This window comes from Pan paniscus, chromosome 18, assembly GCF_029289425.2.
Source record: "Pan paniscus chromosome 18, NHGRI_mPanPan1-v2.0_pri, whole genome shotgun sequence".
NCBI lineage: Eukaryota > Metazoa > Chordata > Mammalia > Primates > Hominidae > Pan > Pan paniscus.
The window spans coordinates 17356912-17378313 of record NC_073267.2 but is presented as its reverse complement, the minus strand read 5'-3'; the positions used below and the strand labels follow the sequence as shown (position 1 = coordinate 17378313).

At 44.2% G+C, this 21402-nt stretch overlaps 1 protein-coding gene across 1 annotated transcript in view; it reads right to left on the bottom strand.

Annotated features, from left to right (window-relative positions):
• Window positions 1-21402, bottom strand: part of LOC129393053 (polycystin-1-like) — a 95752-nt gene that overhangs the window by 10166 nt on the left and 64184 nt on the right. The window contains 3 exon segments of the mRNA XM_055100259.3: window positions 1529-1609; window positions 3134-3257; window positions 14121-14262. Coding sequence (XP_054956234.2) covers window positions 1529-1609; window positions 3134-3257; window positions 14121-14262 — 347 coding nt within the window.

Below are 21402 nucleotides of genomic sequence, written 5' to 3'. Positions count from 1 at the left end.
CCTGCCTCGAACTCCCAAAGGGCTGGGGTTGCAGGCATAAAACACCACACCCAGCCTTACTTTTGTCCATAGACTTATTTTAATTTATTCATTAATTTATTTATTTGAGACTGAGTCTTGCTCTATTGCCCAGGCTGGAGTGCAGTGGCACAATCTGGGCTCATTGCAACCTCTGCCTCCCAGGTTCAAGCAATTCTAGTGCCTCAGCCTCCTGAGCAGCTGGGATTACAGGTGCACACCATCATGCCTGGCTAATTTTTGTATTTTTAGTAGAGACAGGGTTTCACAATGTTGGCCAGGCTGGTTTCGAACTCCTGACCTCAAGTGATCCTCCTGTCTCGGCCTCCCAAAGTGCTGGGATTACAGGTGTGAGCCACCACACACGTCCTTGAGCCTCCATTTCTACAGCTATTAAAAGGAGGCCATAATAGTACCTAACTCCTGGGATATTATCGTGGCTAAAATGAACTAATGGGCCAGGTGCGGTGGCTCACATCTGTAATCCCAGTACTTTCGGAGGCCGAGGCGGGTGGATTACCTGAGGTCAGGAGTTCGAGATCAGCCTGGCCAACATGGCGAAAGCCCGTCTCTACTAAAAATACAAAAATTAGCCGGGTGTGGTGGCTTGCACCTGTAGTCCCAGCTACTCGGGAGTCTGGGGCAAGAGAATCGCTTGAACCCAGGAGGTGGAGGTTGCAGTGAGCTGAGATTGTGCCACTGCACTCCAGCCTGAGTGACAGAGCTAGACTCCATCTCAAAAACTAATAATAATAATAATAATGATAATAATAATAATAATAAGATGGGCCAGGCGCAGTGGCTCACGCCTGTAATCCCAGCACTTTACTCTACTAAATCTCTACTAAAAATACAAAAATTAGCCAGGTGTGGTGGTGGGTGCCTGTAATCCCAGCTACTTGGGAGGCTGAGGCAGGAGAATCACTTGAACCTGGGAGGTTGAAGTGAGCCAAGATGGCGCCATTGCACTCCAGCCTGGGAAACAGGAGTGAAACTCTGTCTCAAAAAAATTAAATAAATAAATAAATAAAATGAACTAATGCATGAAGAGCACTTAGTTAAGTTAAATAAATAAATAAAATTTTAAAAAGTTAAATAAAATTAAATAAATAAATAAAATGAACTAATGCATGCAACAACTTAGCACAGTGCCTAGGACATAATAGGCACTCGACAAGTGGGCTGGGCGTAGTGGCTCATGCTTGTAATCTGAGCACTCTGAGAGGCTGAGGCGGGCAGGTCACCTGAGCTCAGGAGTTCAAGACCACCCTGGGCAACATGGCGAAACCCCATCTGTACAAAAATTACAAAAATTAGCTGACCATGGTGATACCCACCTGTAGTTCCAGCTACTTGGGAGGCTGAGGTGGGAGGATCACTTGAGCCCAGGAGACTAAGGTTGCTGTGAGCCGAGATCATGCCACTACACTCCAGCCTGGGGGACAAAGCTAGACCCTGTCACACACACACACACACACACACACACACACAAAAGTGGCTATTTCCTCACCATTCCCCCCTTGGCAGGTCACAGCCCAGTCCACTCCACTCCTCCATGGTCTCCATTCTTGTCGCCTCGACACCAGACGGCCTGGATTAGGTGTGTAAGAACATATTTATGCTCCAGTTTTCTCTTGTCAAATTCCTCATCCTTCCTCTCCCCTTCCCAGATGTTCTCCATTCTCCGCAAATCCTCTACCTCACCTCCATCTTCCACCTGCTCTTTGGTCACTCTGTCTCCTACTCAACTAGGAAGACCCTAGGAACCCTCCACTTGGACCCTAAATCTCTTTGCATTTTAACCTTTCATTCACGAATTCATTCATTCGAAAGATATTATTGAGCATCTACTATGTACCAGGCACTAAGGATACTAGAGTAAATATAATAAACAGGATCCTGGCTGGGTGAGGTGGCTCATGCCTGTAATCTCAGCACTTTCGGAGGTAAAGGTGGGTGGATTGCTTGAGGTCAGGAGTTCGAGACCAGCCTGGCCAACATGACAAAACCCGTCTCTAGTAACAATACAAAAATTATCTGGGCATGGTGGTGGCACATGCCTGTAATCCTAGCAACTTGGGAGGCTGAGGCAGGAGAATCGCTTGAACCCAGGAAGTGGAGGTTGCAGTGAGCTGAGATCACACCACTGCACTCTAGCCTGTGCAACAGAGCAAGACTTTGTCTCAAAAAAGTAAACATGGTCCCTATTCACACAGAGCTCACTGGCCAAGAGAAAGGGCAGCAATTCATCAAATACTTATTTACAAACTCAGATAAATACTATAATGAAAAATGCAGAGATTCTGAGACAGACAGGGGCCATAACCTAGCCTAGGTTGGTGGTTATGGAAGGCTTCCATATCAGCATGTGTTTCTTTCTTTCTTTTTCTTTTTTCTTTCCTTTTTTTTTTTTTTTTTTTTTTTTTTGAGATGGCGTCTTGCTCTGTTGCCCAGGTTGGAGTGCAGTGGCACCGTCTCATCTCACTGCAACTTCCACCTCCCAGGTTCAAGCAATTCTCATGCCTCAGCCTCCCAAGTAGCTGAGGTTACAGGCATGTGCCAACACACCTGGCTAATTTTTGCATTTTTAGTGGAGTGCAGTGGAACCATCTCGGCTCACTGCAACTTCTGCCTCCCAGGTTCAAGCGATTCTCATGCCTCAGCCTCCCAAGCAGCTGGGATTACAGGTGTGTGCCACCACACCTGGCTAATTTTTGTGTTTTTAGTAGAGATGAGGTTTCACAAAGTTAGCCAGGTTGGACAGCATGTGTTTCTATGCAACAAACTGTCCTAAAACTTAGTGGCTTAAAATAACAACAATCATTGATTTCACCCACAAATCTGCAATTTGGGCAGGATGTGGCCTGGACAGCAAGTCTGTGTTCCACATGCCATGCTCAACATGGGGCAGCTTGACAGGGGCCGGAGGACCCACTTTTTTTTTGGTTGTCTCTGAGATATAATTCACATGCCATAAATTTCACCATGTGAAACCATACAATTCCATGTTTTTTAGTATATTCACAGGATTGTACAACTATTGCTATCTAATTCCACGATATTTCCTTTTCCCTAAAAAGAAATCCTATACTTATCTGGATGTGGTGGCGCACACCTGTGGTCCCAGCTACTCGGGAGGCTGAGGCAGGGGGATCAATTGAGCCCAAGAGTTCCAGGCTGCAGTGAGCTATGAACGCACCATTGCACTCCAGCCTGGGTGACAGAATGAGACCCTGTTTCTAAACAACAACGACAAGAACAACAACAACAGAACATATACCATTAGCAGTCTCTTCTATTCCCTCTTCCCCTAGTCCCTGGAAACACTCATCTATCTTCTGTCTTTATAGATCTGTCTGTTCTAGACACTTCAAATGGAATATACACTACATGGCCTATTGTGTCTGGCTTCTGTCACTGAGTACAATGTTATCAAGATTCTGGAAGACCCACTTTGTGGGTCCACTTTGTGGATGGCTCAGTCACATGGCTGGCAATTTGGTATTTGCTGTCAGGTGGGAACTCAGCCAGGGCTGTGGGCAGGGATCCCGGTTCTTCTCTATGGGGGCCCCCTCCAGGGGCTGCTTGAGCTTCCTTATGGCATGGTGGTTGGGTTCCAAGATGGAGCATCCTAAGAGAGCCAAGTGGGAGCTTTTCATATCTTTTTTTTTTTTTTTCAATTGAGACAAAGTCTCACTGTCACCCAGGCTGGTGTGCAGTGGCATGATCTTGGCTCACTGCCACCTCCACCTCCTGGGTTCAAGTGATTCTTGTGCCTCAGCCTCCTGAGTAGCTGGGACTACAAGTGAGCGCCACCACGCCTGGCTAATTATTGTATTTTCAGTAGAGGCTAGGTTTGCCATGTTGGCCAGGCTGGCATCTTTATTAAAAAAAAAAAAAAAAAAAAAAGAGAGCGAGACAGGGTCTTGCTTGTTGCCCTTGGCAGGTCACAGCCCAGTCCACTCCACTCCTCCATGGTCTTGAACTCCTGGTCTCAAGTGATCCTCCTGCCTCATCTTTCCAAAATGCTGAGATTACAGGTGTGAGCCACGATGTCCGGCCAGGTTTTCACCTTTTATGACCAGTTACAGAAGTCACACCATGTCACTTCCACAGTAGCCTCAAGCTCGTCTGGATTCAAGGGAAGGGAACACAGACCACCCTTCACAATAGGAGTGTCAAAGTCACCTTGTTTGCGTTTTAACCTTTCATTAATGCATTCATTCATTCAAAAGATATTATTGGCCAGGTGCAGTGGCTCAAACCTATAATCACAGCACCTTGGGAGGCTGAGGCGGATGGATCACCTGAGGTCTGGAGTTAGAGACCAGCCTGGCCAACATGGTGAAACCCCGTCTCTACTAAAAATACAAAAATTAGCTGGGTGTAGTGGCATGCGCCTGTAATCCCAGCTACTTGGGAGGCTGAGGCAGGAAAATCGCTTGAACCCGGGAAGTGGAGGTTGCAGTGAGCCGAGATTGCGTCGTTGCATTCCAGCCTGGGTGACAAGAGTGAAACTCCATCTCAAAAAAAAAAAAAAAAAAAAAAAAGTCACACCATGTCAGTTCCACAGTAGCCTCAAGCTCATCTGGATTCAACGGAAGGGAACACAGGCCACCCTTCTCAATAAGAGTGTAAGATCACTTTGTTTACATTTTAACCTTTTATTCATGCATGCGTTCATTCAAAAGATATTATTGAGCATCTACTCATGAATGAATAATTGTGGCCACTTTTGGAAAATACAAGTGCTACAGCTTCCCTGAGAAGATGATGTTGGGGCTGACAGCTGAAGGATAAGCAGGTGTTACTTAGGCACAGGTATGGAAGAGCATTCAAAAAACACAGAACAACATGTTCAAAAGACCCGGGGGAACAATTAGCACACTGGAGGAACTTAAGGCGGCCTTGAGTGGCAGAGGCAGAGAGAAAGGCACTTGTCTGTTGTGTGCTTTCCATGACTGCTGTTTCCACTCAGCCTTCATTGTCCATTTTTTCAGAAACAGTACCCTAAATTCCCTTTGGGGAACCATTGACTCACCCGCCCTCAGCCCTCTCAGTGGGGCTGGCTGCAGGGGTGGGTGTTAAGACCCACGTCTAGCCATTCAAGACAGTTCACCCAGCCTCGCCAGTCTCACTGATTGGTTCGGGTGTGGTCATGTGACACTCAGAAGGGCCAATGAGGCTCAAACCCAAGACATCTGCTGCAGCTATTGGACAAGACAGAGTGTATTGCCTTGGGGTTGCTAGGTAGGATAGAGGCAGGAGTGTTGGGTGTCACCTTTGCCTCTGCCAGAGAATAACCTGTTGAAATGACACCAACAAAGAGAAAGTAGAACGAAGTGACACAGACCATTGAGCTCCTGGACTATGACCAAAGCCAGCTCTGCCACTGGACATTTTAGATTCATGGGCCAATACATGATGGTTTAGGCTAATTTGAATTTCTGTCACCTGGAATCAAGAGTACTGTTTAAAGGCACCATCGGTGGGCGCAGTGGCTCATGCCTGTAATCCCAGCACTTTGGGAGGCCGAGGCGGGTGGATCACCCGAGGTCAGGAGTTTGAGACCACCTTGGCCAAAATGGCGAAACTCCATCTCTACTAAAAATACAGAAAATAGCCGGGCATGGTGGCACGTGCCTGTAATCCCAGCTACTAGAGGGTCTGAGGCAGGAGGATGGCTTGAACCTGGGAGGCAGAGGTTGCAGTGAGCCATGATTGTGCCACTGCACTCCAGCCTGGGCAACAGAGTGAGACTCCATCTCAAAAAACAAACAAACAAATAAATAAATAAAGACACTATGGTTAGGATTTTTCTCTTCCTGTCCCTAACTACACATTCTCCATTCCTGGTTCTTACGTACCACTTCAGAAGCCTCCAGCACTTCATCTGGCCTCTCTTCCCTCTCTCTCTCTTTCATTTCTTATTTTTTTGAGACAGAGTCTCGATCTGTCACCCAGGCTGGAGCGCAGTGGTGCAATCTTGGCTCACCGCAACCTCCACCTCCAAGGCTCAAGTGATCCTCCAGCCTCAGCCTCCTGAGTACCTGGGATTACAGGCACACACCACCACTCCAAGCTAACTTTTTGTATTTTTAGTAGAGACTGGTTTTTGCCATGTTGCCCAGGCTGGTCCCAAACTTCTGGCCCCAAACTTGTGGCAGATCAAGTGATCCACCTACCTCGGCCTCCCAAAGTGCTGGGATTACAGGTGTGAGCCACTGCACCTAGCCTTCTCTCTTTTTTTTGTGATCAATAAATGTTTGTTTATTGCATCTTGGTCTGAATGTCATATTAAATTTGGGGTTCCAAAAAACTCTAGAAAACATTTATGAGAACTTGGGAGGTGGAGGTTGCAGTGAGCCGAGATCGCGCCACTGCACTCCAGCCTGGGTGACAGATTGACACTTCGTCTCACCAAAAAAAAAAAAAAAAAAAAAAAAAAAAAGAAAGAAAAAAAGAACTAAATGTCCCTGAATATAAAATGATAGGTAAGAACAGTAATTGGCTTGTCGATCAATGATGAATCAAACAGAAAATGCATGACAGATTATGGGGAAGTTTAAAATGTCCAAATATTATGTCCCAGAAGAATTTGTCTAGATAATAGATCTTCCTCAGTCCCTTTCAGGGGATGGATGGATAGTGGACATACTTGGGCAGGTTTATTCAGGGTAAGCTGGAGGAATGTGTCAAATAGGTAGCTACCTATCTGATTTATTTTCATCCTATTTTTTCTGCTCTTAAAACAAAATAACCTCCTATTGGTTAAATTTTTTTTTTTTTTGGTTGCAAATCAAACTCTCTTACTGGTTTTAAAATATCAATTTCTTTTCTTTTCCTGTTTCTTTTTTTTTTGAGGCGGAGTCTCACTCTGTGACCCAGGCTGGAGTTCAATGGCATGGTCTTGGCTCACTGCCACCTCCGCCTCCCAGGTTCAAGCGATTCTCCTGCTTCAGGCTCCTGAGTAGCTGGGACTAGAGGCATGTGCCACCACACCTAGCTAATTTTTGTATTTTTAGTAGAGACAGGGTTTCACCATGTTGGCCAGGCTGGTCTCGAACTTCTGATCTTGTGATCTGCCCGCCTTGGCCTCCCAAAGTGCTGGGATTACAGGCGTAAGCCACCGTGCCTAGCCTATTTTTTTTCTTTTTCTTTTTTTAAGATGAAGTCACTCTCTGTTGCACAGGCTGGAGTGCAGTAGCACGATCTTGGCTCACTGCATCTTTTGCCTCCTGGGTTCAAGCGATTCTCAGCCTCCTGAGTAGCTAGGACTATGGGCGCGCGCCACCACACCTGGCTAATTTTTGTATTTTTTTACAGAGGGGGTTTCACTATGTTGGCCAGGCTGGTCTCGAACTCCTGACCTGAAGTGATCCACCCACCTTGGCCTCCCAAAGCGCTGGGACTACAGGCATGAGTCACCATGCCTGGCCAAAAAAAAGATTAATCTTAAACATAACCAGAAGTCTAGATGTTTGACAGGTTTATTTATTTATTGAGACAAGGTCTAGCTCTGTTGCCCAGGCTGGAGTGCAGTGGCGTGATCTCTTGGGTCACTGCAACCTCCACCTGTGGGTTCAAGACACCCTCCCATCTCAGCCTCCTGAGTAGCTGTGACTACCTGCCTGGCTAAGTTTTGTATTTTTAGTAGAGACCAGGTTTCACCATGTTGCCCAGGCTGGTCTTGAACTCCTGGCCTCAAGTGATCCAGCACCTGGCCTCCTAAAGTTCTGGGATTACAGGCATTGGCCACCATGCCTGGTCAGTTTGGCAGGTTTAAGGGTTGACTTATGCCTGTGACTGTGGCTATCTTTCTTTATATTCTCATGGCTTACCCCAGGCTGGCCACTTGTAATATATGGTCATCTTAACCAAATTAGAAAAAGGTATTCCAGTTGATGTGGTGGCTCACGCCTGTAGTCCCAGCACTTTGGGAGACCAAGGTGGGTAGGTCTCTTGAGCCCAGGAGTTTGAGATCAGCCTGGGCAACATAACAAGACCTCGTCTCTACAAAAAATACAAAAATTAGCTGGGCATGATTGTGCATGCCTGTAGTCACAGCTACTCGAGAGGCTGAGGTGGATCCCAGAAGGCAGAGGTTGTAGTGAGCCAAGATGGGACCACTGCACCCCAGCCTGGGCAACAGAGCCAACCTGTCTTAAAAAACAAAAAACAAAAAACCTGACATGGGACTTTGAATATTCTAGTATTGAATGAATGAGGAATAAAGAGATGGATGGGTGGATGGATGGATGGACAGATGAATGAATTGATAGATGGATGAGTTGAATGGGTGATGGAAGGATGGATGGATGGACAGGTGGATGAATGGATGGATGGGTGGTGGATGAATGGATGGACAACTGAATGAATGAATGAATGAATAGATTGACAAGTGGATGGGTGATGGGTGGAAGGATAGATGGTCAGATGGATGGGCCATGGACGGATGAACGGACAGATGGATGAGAGAGAGAGAGAGATTCCTCTGGGCAGCAGACAATTTCCTTAAAAAGAAACCAAAAAAATCTCCTTTTTCGGGAAGATACAACCACACATACGGGCTGAATGTCAGCCCCCAATCATCTACTCGGCACTTCCATAGCACAGGGCACAATTTTGGGCAAATGCCCATTTCGTGAGGACCACAGACAGGCACCATTTTTTTAAGGGTTGGTGGGATGATCACCACTGTTTGAGGCCTTATATTCAAGGATTACAATGTTCAGAGGAGAAAATAGAACGAATTCCAGGATCTCTGCCAGAGCGCCAGGAAGAACTTCCTCAGAAACATTTAACAAAACTTTCCTCGTTATCTCATTAGCCTGATTTGAGTTACATTTCCTTTCTTTTCTTTCTTTTTTCTTTTTTTCTTTCTTTCTTTCTTTCTTTCTTTCTTTCTTTCTTTCTTTCTTTCTTTCTTTCTCTCTCTTTCTTTTTTCTTTCCTTCCTTCTTTTTTTTTTCTTTTTTCTGAGACAGGGTCTAGCTTTGTTGTTCAGGCTGGAGTGCAGTGGCACGATCTTGGCTCACTGCGACCTCCGCCTCTGGGTTCAAGCAATTCTTCCTGCCTCAGCCTCCTAAGTAGCTGGGATTACAGGCACCCATCACCACGCCTGGCTGATTTTTGTATTTTTTAGTAGAGATGGGGTTTTACCATTTTGGCCAGGCTGGTCTTGAACCCCTGACCTTAGGCGATCCGCCTACCTCGGCCTCCGAAAGTGTTGGGATTACAGGCGTGAGCCACCGCGCCCGGCCTTCTTTCTTTTTTTGAGGTAAGATTCACAAAACGTTTTTAAAAATCACCCTTTGGGGCCAGGCATGGTGGTGTGTGCCTGTAGTTCCAGCCACTAGGGAGGCTGAGGCAGGAGGATCACTTGGGCCCAGGAGGCTGAAGTGCGCTATGATCATTCCACTATACTTCAGCGTGGGTGACAGAGTGATACCCTGTCTCAAAAAAAAAAAAAATCACCATTTAAAGTGAATAGTTCACTGTTTTTTGTCACATTCACAATGTTCCACAGCTATCATCACTATCTAGAACATTTTTACCACAGCAAAACAAAAGAAAAAAACAAAAAGCAAAACAAAAAACAAAAAACCATAACCATTAAGCAAACATTCTCCATTCCGCCCCTCCTCCTAGGCCCTGAGAACCACAATCTACTTCCTGTCTCTCCGGCTTTGCCTATTTCGTGTGTTTCATCACATATAAATATATTCATACAATATGTGGTCTTTTGTGTCTGTGTCTGTTTCCTTCCTCTCTTTCTTTCTTTCTTTCTTTTTCTTTCTTTCTTTCTACTTTCTTTTCTTTCTTCCTTTCTTTTTTTCTTTCCTCTTTTCTTTCATATCATGGCTCACTACAGCCTTGACCTCCCAGGTTGAAGAGATCCTGCCACCTCAGCCTCCCAAGTAGCTGGGACTACAGGTGTGCACCAGCACCCCTGGCTAATTTTTGTATTTTTTTGTGGAAACGTGCTGTTGCCATGGTGCCTGGGCTGGTCTGGAACTCCTGAGCTCAAGCAATCTGCCCAACTCGGCCTCCCAAAGTGCTAGGATTACCGGTATGAGCCACTGCGCCTGACTGGGGTTCTTTTTTGTAGCATGATGTTTTCAAGGTTCATCCCAGGTGTAGCATGCATCAGTATTTTCTTCCTTTTCATGTCTGAATGATATTCCATTGCATAGATAAACTAAATATTATTTATCCAGTCGTTAATTGATGGGCATTTGATTTGTTTCCACTTTATGGACCGTTACGAATAGTGCTGCTATGAGCATTTGTGTGCCAGTTAATGTTTGAACACCTGTATACTAGTATACACCCAGGCATTAAATTGCTGGGTCATATTGTAATTCTATGTTCAACTTTTTGAGGAACTGCCAAACTGTTTTCCATAGAGGCTGTACCATTTTACATTCCTAGCAGCAATGTACAAGGCTTCCAGTTTCTCCATATCCCCATCAGGCTTGTAATTTTCCTTTTTTTTTTTTTTTTTTGACACAGAGTCTCACTCTGTCGCCCAGGCTGGAGTGCAGTGGCGTGATCTCGGCTCATTGCAACCTCTGCCCCCCGGGTTCAAGCGATTCTCCTGCCTCAGCCTCCTGAGTAGCTGGGATTACAGGGGCCTGCCACTGTGCCTGGATGATTTTTTTGTATTTGTAGTAGAGATGGGGTTTCACCATCTTGGCCAGGCTTGTCTTGAACTCCTGACCTCGTGAGCCATGGCGCCTGGCTGTAATTTTCCATTTTTAAAAATTATAACCATTCTATTGTGTGTGAAGTGGCATCTCTTTGTGGTTTTTATTTGCATTTCCCTAATAACGAATGACGTTGAGCATCTATTCACGTGCTTGTTGGCCATTTGTATATCTTCTTTGGAGAAATGTCTTCAAATCTGGGGCCCATTTTTAAAAACTGGGTGCTTTGTTTTTTTTGTTGTTGAGTTGTAAAGTTCTTTACATATTCTGGATAGTAGAGCCTTATCAAATATGTGATTTGCAAATATTTTCTCTCATTCTGCGAACTGCCTTTTCTCTCCTTCGATACTGTTCTTTGATGCATAAAAGGTTTTAATTTTGATGAAGTCTAGTTTCTCAACCTTTGCTGTTGTCACTTGTGTTTTTGGTGTCATATTTAAGAAACCATTGCCAAGCCAAAGATAATGAAGATTTCCCTCTAGGCTCTCTTTTAAATATTTTATAGTTTTAACTTTTATAATTTAGATGTTAATATTATGGCGTGAGTTCAAAGTCCAATTTCATTTTTTGCATGTGGATATCTCATGGTCCCAGGGTCATTTGTTGAAGAGACTGTTCTACGAAATTATGTCTTTTAGGCTGGGCACGATGGCTCATGCCTGTAATCCTAGCACTTTGGGAGGCCAAGGTGGGTGGATCACCAGAAGTCAGGAGTTCAAGGCCAGCCTGGCCAACATGGCGAGACCCTGTCTCTACTAAAAGTGTAAAAATTAGCCAGGCATGGTGGTGTGCACCTGTAGTCCCAGCTACTTGGGAGGCCGAGACAGGAGAATTGCTTGAACCCGGGAGGTGGAGGTTGCGTGTGCCGGGATTATGCCACTGCACTCCAGCCTGGATGACAGAACAAGACTCCATCTCAAAAAAAAGAAAAAAAATATGTCTTTTTCAGCAACTTGGATGGAGCTGGAGGCCATTAATCTAAGTGAAGTAACTCAGGAATGGAAAACCAAATATTGTATGTCCTCACTTATAAGTAGGAGGTAAGCTATGAGTACCCAAAGGCATACAGAGTGATATAATGGACTTTGGAGTCTCAGAAGGGGGAGGATGAGAGGAGGGTATGGATGAAAACTACATGTTGGGTACATGTGTAACTACTAGGGTGATGATGGGTGCATTAAAATCTCAAAATTTACCACTATATAATTCATCTATGTAACCAAAACCCACTTGTACCCCAAAATCTATTGAAATTTAAAAAAAAAGAGAGAGAGGGAAACTGTTCTTTCGCCTATTGAATGGCTGTGGCACGCTTGTCAAAAGCCAATTCACTGGCTGGGCATGGTGGCTCACACCTGTAATCCCAGCACTTTGAGAGGCCGAGGTGGGTGGATCACCTGAGGTCAGGAGTTCAAGATCAGACTGGCCAACAGGGTGAAAGCCCGTCTGTACTAACAATACAAAACTTAGCCAGGCGTGGTGGTGGGTGCCTGTAGTCCCAGCTACTCGAGGGGCTGAGGCAGGAGAATTGCTTGAATCCAGGAAGTGGAGGTTGCAGTGAGCCAAGAATTCGACACTGCACTCCAGCCTGGGTGACAGAGCAAGACTCCATCTTGAAAACAAACAAATGGACAAACAACAACAAAAAGCTAACTGACCACACTGGGTACAGTGGGTCACGCCTGTAATCCCAGCACTTTGGGAGGTCAAGGTGAGAGGAATGCTTGAGCCCAGGAGTTTGAGACCAGCCTCAGCAACATGGCGAGACTTCATCTCTACTAAAAACAAAAAACATTAGCCAGGTGTTGTGGCACGTGCCTATACTCCCAGCTACTAGCTATGTGGGAGGCTGAGGTGGGAGGATTGCTTGAGCCCAGGAGGTAGTGGTTACAATGAACTGTGATTGCGCCACTGCACTCCAGCCAGGGCAACAGAGCAAAATCCTGTCTCAAAATAAAAAATCAATTGACTATAGATGTATGGGTCATTTCCAGACTTTCAATTCTATTCCACTAATCTATATGCCTATCCTCATACCAGTATCACACCTTTTGAGTACTGTGGCTTTGTAGTAAATTCTGAAATCACCAAGTGTGAGTCTTCCAACTCTGCTCATTTTTCAAGATTGGCTCTTGGGTGCAATACCATGTGAATATTAGGTTTGAATTTTCCAGGTCTGCAAACAAGGACATTGGGATTTTCACAGGGATTATATCAAGTCCATAGATCACTTTGGGATAGTATTATCATCTTAACAATATTAAGTCTTCTAATTCATAAACACGTGTATTAGTCTGTTTTCGTGCTACTGATAAAGACATACCCAAGACTGGGGAGTTTACAAAAGAAAGCGGTTTAATGGTCTTACAGTTCCACGTGGCTAGGGAGGCCTCACAATCATGGTGGAAGGCGAAATGCATTTTCTACATGGCGGTGGCAAGAGAGAGAATGAGAGCCAAGTGAAAGGGGTTTCTCCTTATAAAACCATCAGATCTTGTCAGACTTATTCACTACCACAAGAACAGTACGGGAAAAACTGCCCCCATGATTCAATTATCTCCCACTGGGTCCCTTCCACAACCCATGGGAATCATGGGAGTACAATTCAAGATGAGATTTGGGTGGGGACAAAGAGCCAAACCATATCAACATGTGACGTCGTCTTTCTATTTATTTAGGTCTTCGTAATTGCTTTCAGCCACGTTTTGTAGTTTTCAGGGCACTAGTGTTACTCTTACTTGGTTAAATTTATTTATTTTTATTCTATTGGAAGTGAAATTGTTTTCTTAATTTTACTTTCTGATTGTTTATTGCTAGTTTATGGAAATGTGGCTGATGTTTGTGCGTTGATCTTCTTTTTTTTTTTTTTTTTTTGAGATGGAGTCTTGCTCTGTCACCCAGGCTGGAGTGTAGTGGCATGCTCTTGGCTCACAGCAACCTCTACCTCCTGTGTTCAAGTGATTCTCCTGCCTCAGCCTCCCAAGTACCTGGAACTACAGGTGCCCCCACCACGCCCAGCTAATTTTTGTATTTTTTACTAGAGACGGGCTTTCACCATGTTGACCAGGCTGGTCTAGAACTCATGACCTCAAGTGATCCACCCACCTCGGCCTCCCAAGGTGCTGGGATTACAGGCATGAGCAACCACGCCCAGCTGCAAACTACCTTTTCAATGACAGTCGTCTCCTAATTTGTTGGCCTCAGCATAGGTAGATAATAATAAAACCTACATTTTAAAACATCAAAGGGCAATGTTCAGCCAGGCACAGTGGCTCACGCCTGTAATTTCAGCACTTTGGGAAGCTGAGGTGGACAGATCACCTGAGGTGAGGAGTTCGAGACCAGCCTGGCCAAAATGGTGAAACCCTGTGTCTACTAAAAATACAAAAATTACCTGGGCATGGTGGCCGACACCTGTAGTCCCAGCTACTTGGGAGGCTGAGGCAGGAGAATTGCTTGAACCCAGGAGGCAGAGGCCACAGTGAGCCGAGATCATGCCACTGCATTCTAGCTTGGGTGACAGAGAGAGAAGCGGTCTCCAAAAATAAATAAATAAAAATAGATGAGTCACTTCCAAGATGGCCAAATAAGAACAGCTCCAGTCTGTAGCTCCCAGCGAGATCAACACAGAAGACAGGTGATTTCTGCATTTCCAACTGAGGTACCTTGTTCATCTCATTGGGACGGGTTGGACAGTGGGTGCAGCCCACAGAGGTGAGCTGAAGCAGGGCAGGGTGTCGCCTTTCCCAGGAAGTGCAAGGGTTCAGGGGATTTCCCTTTCCTAGGCAAGGGAAGCCGTGACAGACTGCACCTGGAGGAACGGTACACTTCCATCCAAATACTGTGTTTTTCCCACAGTCTTAGCAACTGGCAGACCAGGAGATTCTCTCCCGTTCCTGGCTTGGCAGGTCCCACGCCCACAGAGCCTTGGTCACTGCTAGAGAAGCAGTCCAAGATCAACCTGTGATGCTGCAGCCTGGTCAGCAACTATCATCAGACTGAACAGGCAATCTACAGATTGGGAGAAAACTTTTGCAATCTGCCCATCTGACAAAGGGCTAGTATTCAGAATCTACAAAGAACTTAAAGAAATTTACAAGAAAAAAACAAACAACCCCATCAAAAATTGGGCAAAGGATATGAACAGACACTTCTCAAAAGAAGACATTTATGCAGCCAACAGACACATGAAAAAATACTCATCATCACTGGTCATCAGAGAAATGCAAATCAAAACCACAATGAGATACCATCTCACGCCAGTTCGAACGGTGATCATTAAAAAGTGAGGAAACGACAGATGCTGGAGAGGGTGTGGAGAAATAGGAATGCTTTTACACTGTTGGTGGGAGTGTAAATTAGTTCAACCATTCTGCTCAATAGCCACACACTGTGTGGCTATTCCTCAAGGATCTAGAACCAGAAATACCATTTGACCCGGCAATACCTTCACTGGGTATATACCCAAAGGATTATAAATCATGATACTATAAAGACACATGCACACATATGTTTATTGTGGCACTACTCACAATAGCAAAGACTTGGAGCCAACCCAAATGTCCATTAATGATAGACTGGATTAAGAGAATGTGGCACATATACACCACGGAATACTATGCAGCCATAAAAAAGGATGAGTTCATGTCCTTTGCAAGGACATGGATGCAGCTGGAAACCATCATTCTTAGCAAACTATCACAAGGTCAGAAAACCAACCACCACATGTTTCACTCATAGGTGGGAACTGAACAATGAAAACACATGGACACAGGGCAGGGAACTTCACACACTGGGGCCCGTTGGGGGTAGTGGGGGCGGGGAGGGAGAGCATTAGGACAAATACCTAATGTAAATGTCGAGTTGATGGGTGCAGCAAACCAACATAGCACATGTATACCTATGTAACAAACCTGCACGTCGTGCACATGTGTCATAGAACTTAAAGTATAATAAAAAAAGAAAAAAAATCCATTCATATATCAATAAAAAATAGATCAATCAATCAATAAAACATTAAAGTGCAATGTGGACAAGAGGTGGTAAAAGCAGGCATCCTTGTGTTGTTCCTCGTCTTTGTGGGGAAATCTTTAAATTTGTAAGCCTTTCACTGTTGCATATGGTGTAAGTCTCTTCCTTTCTTTCTTTCTCCTTCCTTCCTTCTTTCCTTCCTTCCTTCCTTCTCTCTTTCTTTCTCTCTTCCTTTTCTTTTTTTTTTTTTTTTTTTTTTTTTTTTTGAGACGGAGTCTCGCTCTGTCACCCAGGCTGGAGTGCAGTGGCTCCATCTCGGCTCACTGCAAGCTCCGCCTCCCGGGTTCACGCCATTCTCCTGCCTCAGCCTCCCGAGTAGCTGGGACTACAGGCGCCCGCTACCGCGCCCGGCTAATTTTTTGTATTTTTAGTAGAGACGGGGTTTCACCGTGTTAGCCAGGATGGTCTCGATCTCCTGACCTCGTGATCCGCCCGCCTCGGCCTCCCAAAGTGCTGGGATTACAGGCGTGAGCCACCGCGCCCGGCCCTTTTTCTTTCTTTCTATAAATAGAGACAGCGGGCCGGGCACGCTGGCTCAGCCTGTAATCCCAGCACTTTGGGAGGCCGAGGCAGGCGGATCACGAGGTCAGGAGATAGAGACCATCCTGGTTAACACAGTGAAATCCCATCTCTACTAAAATACAAAAAAAAAAAAAATTAGCTGGGCGTGGTGGCGGGCGCCTGTAGTCCCAGATACTCGGGAGGCTGAGGCAGGAGAATGGCCTGAACCCAGGAGGCGGAGCTTGCAGTGAGAGGAGATCATGCCACCGCACTCCAGCCTGAGTGACAGAGCGAGACTCCGTCTCAAAAAATAAATATAAATAAATAAATAAATAAATAAATAAATAAATAAATAGAGCCAGCGTCTCACTATGTTGGCCAGGCTGGTCTCAAACTTCTAGGCTCAAGCAATCTTACAAAAGTACTGGGGTTACAGGAGTGAGTCACCATGCCTGGCCTGGTGTAAGTTTTTTATATATGCCCTTTATCCTGTTGAAGAAGTTCTCTTCTGGTCTTTATTATTTCAGTATTCTTTGTTGTTGTTGTTGTTGCTGTTTTGTTTTGTTTTTTTTTAAATCCTGAAAAGGTGTTGGGTTTTGTCAAAGGCTGTTTTCTACATTATCCCTTAATTCTATTAATGTTGTGAATAACATTTATTTATTTATTTATTTATTTATTTATTTTGAGATGGAGTCTCACTCAGTCTCTCAGGCTGGAGTGCAGTGGCATGATCTCGGCTCACTGCAACCTCCATCTCCTGGGTTCAAGCAATTTTCCTACCTCAGCCTCCCTAACAGCTGGCATTACAGGCGTGTGTCACCACGCCCAGCTAATTTATTTTTATTTTTTGTATTTTTAGTAGAGATGGGGTTTCACCGTGTTGGCCAGGCTGATCTTGAACTCTTTACCTCAAATGGTCCCCCTGCCTCGGCCTGCCAAAAGTGCTGGGAATACAGGCGTGCACCACCGTGCCTGGCTGAGTTTTTTCTTTTTTGAGACAGGGTCTCACTTTGTCACCCAGGGTGGGGTGCAGTGGCACAAACATGGTTCACCGCAGCCTCAACCTCCCCAGCTCAAGCGATTCTCTCACCTCAGCATGCCAAGTAGCTGGGACTACAGCTGTGAGCCACCGCGCCCTGCCCTGATTTTCTTATAATGAATCACCCTTACATTCTTGGGATAACTCTCATCTGTTAACACATATGTATAATATGTTTCTATGCTGCTGGATTTGATTTGCTAGTATTTTCTTTAGGATTTCTGCATCTATATTTATAAAGGACATTGGTCTATAGTTTCCTTTTCCTGTAATGTCATTGTGTGGCTTTGGTATCAGGGTAATGCTGGCCTCATAGAGTGGGTCAGAAATGTTGCCTCCTCTTCTAGTTTTGGGAAGATTTTAATAAGAATTGGCCTTAATTATTCAAATACCTGGTAGAATTCACCAATGGAGCCATCGGGTCCTGAGCTTTTCCTTACAGAACTTTAAAAAATTGTTACCAATTCCATCTCTTTCCTTGTTATAGATCTATTCTGACTTCCTAGTTTTTCTTGGGTTAGTCTTGGTAATTTGTGTGTTTCTAGAAATTTGTACATTTCATCCAGGTGTATTCAATTAATTGACATGTCATTGTTTATAGCATTCTCTTATAATCTTTTATTTTTGTAAGGGTTGTAGTAATCTTTGGTTCCTGATTTTAGTGGTTTGGGTCATCTCCATTCTTCTTTTGGGGGGATCAGTATTTCCAAAAGTTTAGCAATTTTGCTGATTTGTAAAAGAACCAGTTTTTGGTTTTGATGACTCTATTGCTTTTATAGAATACTATATTTTATTTATCTTCACGGTAATTTTTATTGTTTTTTTTGCTGCTGCTTGCTTTCGGCATAGTTTGATCTTTTTCTAATCCTATAAGGTGGAAGAATGTATTATTTATTTGAGATCTGTCTTTATTTTTTTGCTTGAGACAAGGTCTTGCTCTGTTGTCCAAGCTGGAGTGTAGTGGTGCAATCATGGCTCACTGTAGCCTCAAACTCCTGGGCTCAAGTGATCCTCCTGCCTCAGCCTCCCAAGTAGCTGAGATCACAGGCATGTGCCACAATGCCTGGCTAGATTTTTTATTTGTATTTTTCATACAGATAGGTCTCGCTATATTACTGAGGCTGGTCTCAAACTCCTGGCCTCAAGTGTTCATTTTTTTTTTTTTTTTTTTGAGATGGAGTTTCACTCTTGTTGCCTAGGCTGGAGTGCAATGGCACGATCTCAGCTCACCACAACCTTCACCTCACGGGTTCGAGTGATCCACCTGCCTCAGCCTCCTAAGTAGCAAGGACTACAGGCATGTGCCACCATGCCCAGCTAATTTTGTCTTTTTAGTGGAGATGGGGTTTCTCCATGTTGGTCAGGCTGGTCTTGAACTCCCGACCTCAGGTGATCCACCCGCCACAGCCTCCCAAAATGCTAGAATTACAGGCGTGAGCCACCGCGCCCGCCCTCTTTCATTTTTAATGTAGGTGTTTACAGCTATAAATTTCCCTCTGAGCATTGTCTTTGCTGCATCTCATAAGTTTTGGTAAGTTGTACTGCTTTTTCATTCATCTCAAAATATTAAAAAATTTTTTTATGATGTCTTATTTTGCTCATTGTTTATGTTAATTTCTACATAATCGTATATTTGTGAATCTAAAAATTTTCTTTCTCTTGTTGATTTCTAGTTTTATTCCATTGTGGTTGAAGAAATTATTATTATTTTTTTTTTTTTGCAGGGTCTCACTCTGTCGCCCAGGCTGGAGTGCAATAGTGTGATCTCAGCTCACTGCAACCTCCACCTCCCGGGTTCAAGCAATTCTCCTGCCTCAGTCTCCCAAGTAGCTGGGATTATAGACAGCCGCCACCACACCCAGCTACTTTTTGTATTTTTAGTAGAGATAGGGTTTCACCATGTTGGCCAGGCTGGTCTCAAACTCCTGACCTCAGGTGATCCGCCTGCCTCGGCCTCCCAAAGTGCTGGGATTACAGGCGTGAGCCACCGCACCCGGCCAAAAGTACTTTGTATGATTTCAACTTTTTTTTTTTTTTTTTTTGAGACAGGGTCTCTCTCTGTCGCTCAGTCTGGAGTACAGTGGCGTGATCGTGGCTCACTGCAACCTCCACCTCCTGGGTTCAAGCAATCCTCCTGCCTCAGCCTCCTGAGTAGCTGGAATTACAGGTGCCCACAACCATGCCCAGCAAATTATTTTACTTTTAGTAGAGATGGGGTTTCACTATGTTGGCCAGGGTGGTCTCGAACTCCCGACCTCAAGGGACCCACCTGCCTTGGCCTCCCAAAGTGTTGGGATTACAGGCATGAGCCACTGCGCCCAGCCGATAACTCAAAAAATTTCAAGAGGCAAAGACTTATTTTTTAACAGATGTGAGACTCAGTGTTTTAAACAAGACCCAATAAAGACAGTATGAGGCTAACTGAATCTGTCTCTCCTGCAAAGAAAAATTTTTTTACTATTTTTTAATATTACATGAAAATTTTGTTTAAAAAACTAAATTTTACCTTTGTATGTAAAATTGTTCCTTTAGTAGTTTTAATGACATATAATGTTAACTCTTAGGCAGTCTCTGCCTCTCGGGTTCAAGCAATTCTATTGTCTCAGCCTCCTGAGTACCTCAGACTACAGGTGTGCACCACCATGCCCAGCTAATTTTTGTATTTTTTGTAGAGACAGGGTTTCGCCATGTTGGCCAGGCTGGTCTCAAACTGCTGACCTCAGGTGATCTGTCCGCCTTGGCCTCCCAAAATGCTGGGATTACAGGTGTGACCCACTGCACCCAGCCATTACTAATTTTTATTTTTAATGAAAAACTAAGGAGGTAGGCAATTTTAATTATGTACCAGGTACAGAGTCTAGGACAGTAATAATATATGTCAATAATATATGATGCTTTTTAGGATAGGCAGGGGACATGGTTAATTCTACACATCCCCAGGCCTTATCTACAATCTAAGGGCTTTAAAATAGACAAGTCCAACAATTATTTAAAATATTATAGAAGGGCCAGGCACGGTGGCTCATGCTTGTAGTTCTAGCACTTTGGGAGCAGAGGCTGGTGGATGCCTTGAGCCTAGGAGTTAAAGACCAGCCTGGCCAACATGGTAAAACCCGATCTCCACTAAAAATACAAAAATGAGCCAGACATGGCGGTACGTGCTTATAGTCTCAACTACTTGGAAGGCTGAGGTGGAAGGATCACCTGAGCCCAGGGAGGTTGAGGCTGCAGTGAGCATGCCACTGTACTCCAGCCTGGGCAACAGAGTGAGTCCCAGTCTAAGAAAAAAATTTATAAAAGTAGTTTAGGACCTGAAAGGTCTTAGTAAAGACAATACCAGACTTGTCTAATTTACACCAAATGTTCACATTCTGAAGATGTTTTTATTTTACTAATAATTGAAAAACTGTCTTTATTTACTAAAGATTATTAAAGTCATGTGAACTAAAAGATATTTAAAGTTTTTATTTTTTGATAAAATATTCAATTTAAGTGGTTAAGTCAACTGATTAGAGCTTTCGAAAATGTATTTCAGTAGCAAAATATTATGTATTCATGGCACATATAAACAGACATAACAGAAGTAGATCTTATAGACTTGTAAGACTTTCTGTCAATTTTAAAATTTTTATTAATTAATTAATTTATTAGAGACAAGGTCTCACTCTGTCACCCAGACTGGAATGCAATAGTATAATCATAGCTCACTGTAGCCTCAAATTCCTGGGCTTAACTGATCCTCTCGCTTCAGCCTCCTGAGTTGCTGGGACTACAGGCATGCACCACCATGCCCAGCTGATTTTAAAAATTTTTTATAGAGATGGTGTCTCACTTTGTTGCCCAGGCAGGACTCGAACTCCTGGCCTCAAGTGATCCTCATACCTCAGCCTCCCAAAGTGTTGGAATTACAGGCTTAAGCCACCACATCTGGCTGGTTTTAATTATTAAACAATAACAAAAAAATTCATTTTCTAAAAAAAAAAAAGAGTACTGTGGCCTCTATACAAAAATAAAGAAAAACAATTTAGCATAGTGAAAACAAGATAGAGTCAATCATATTAAATTTGTATTTTTGAGACAGAGTCTCACTCTGTTGCCCAGGCTT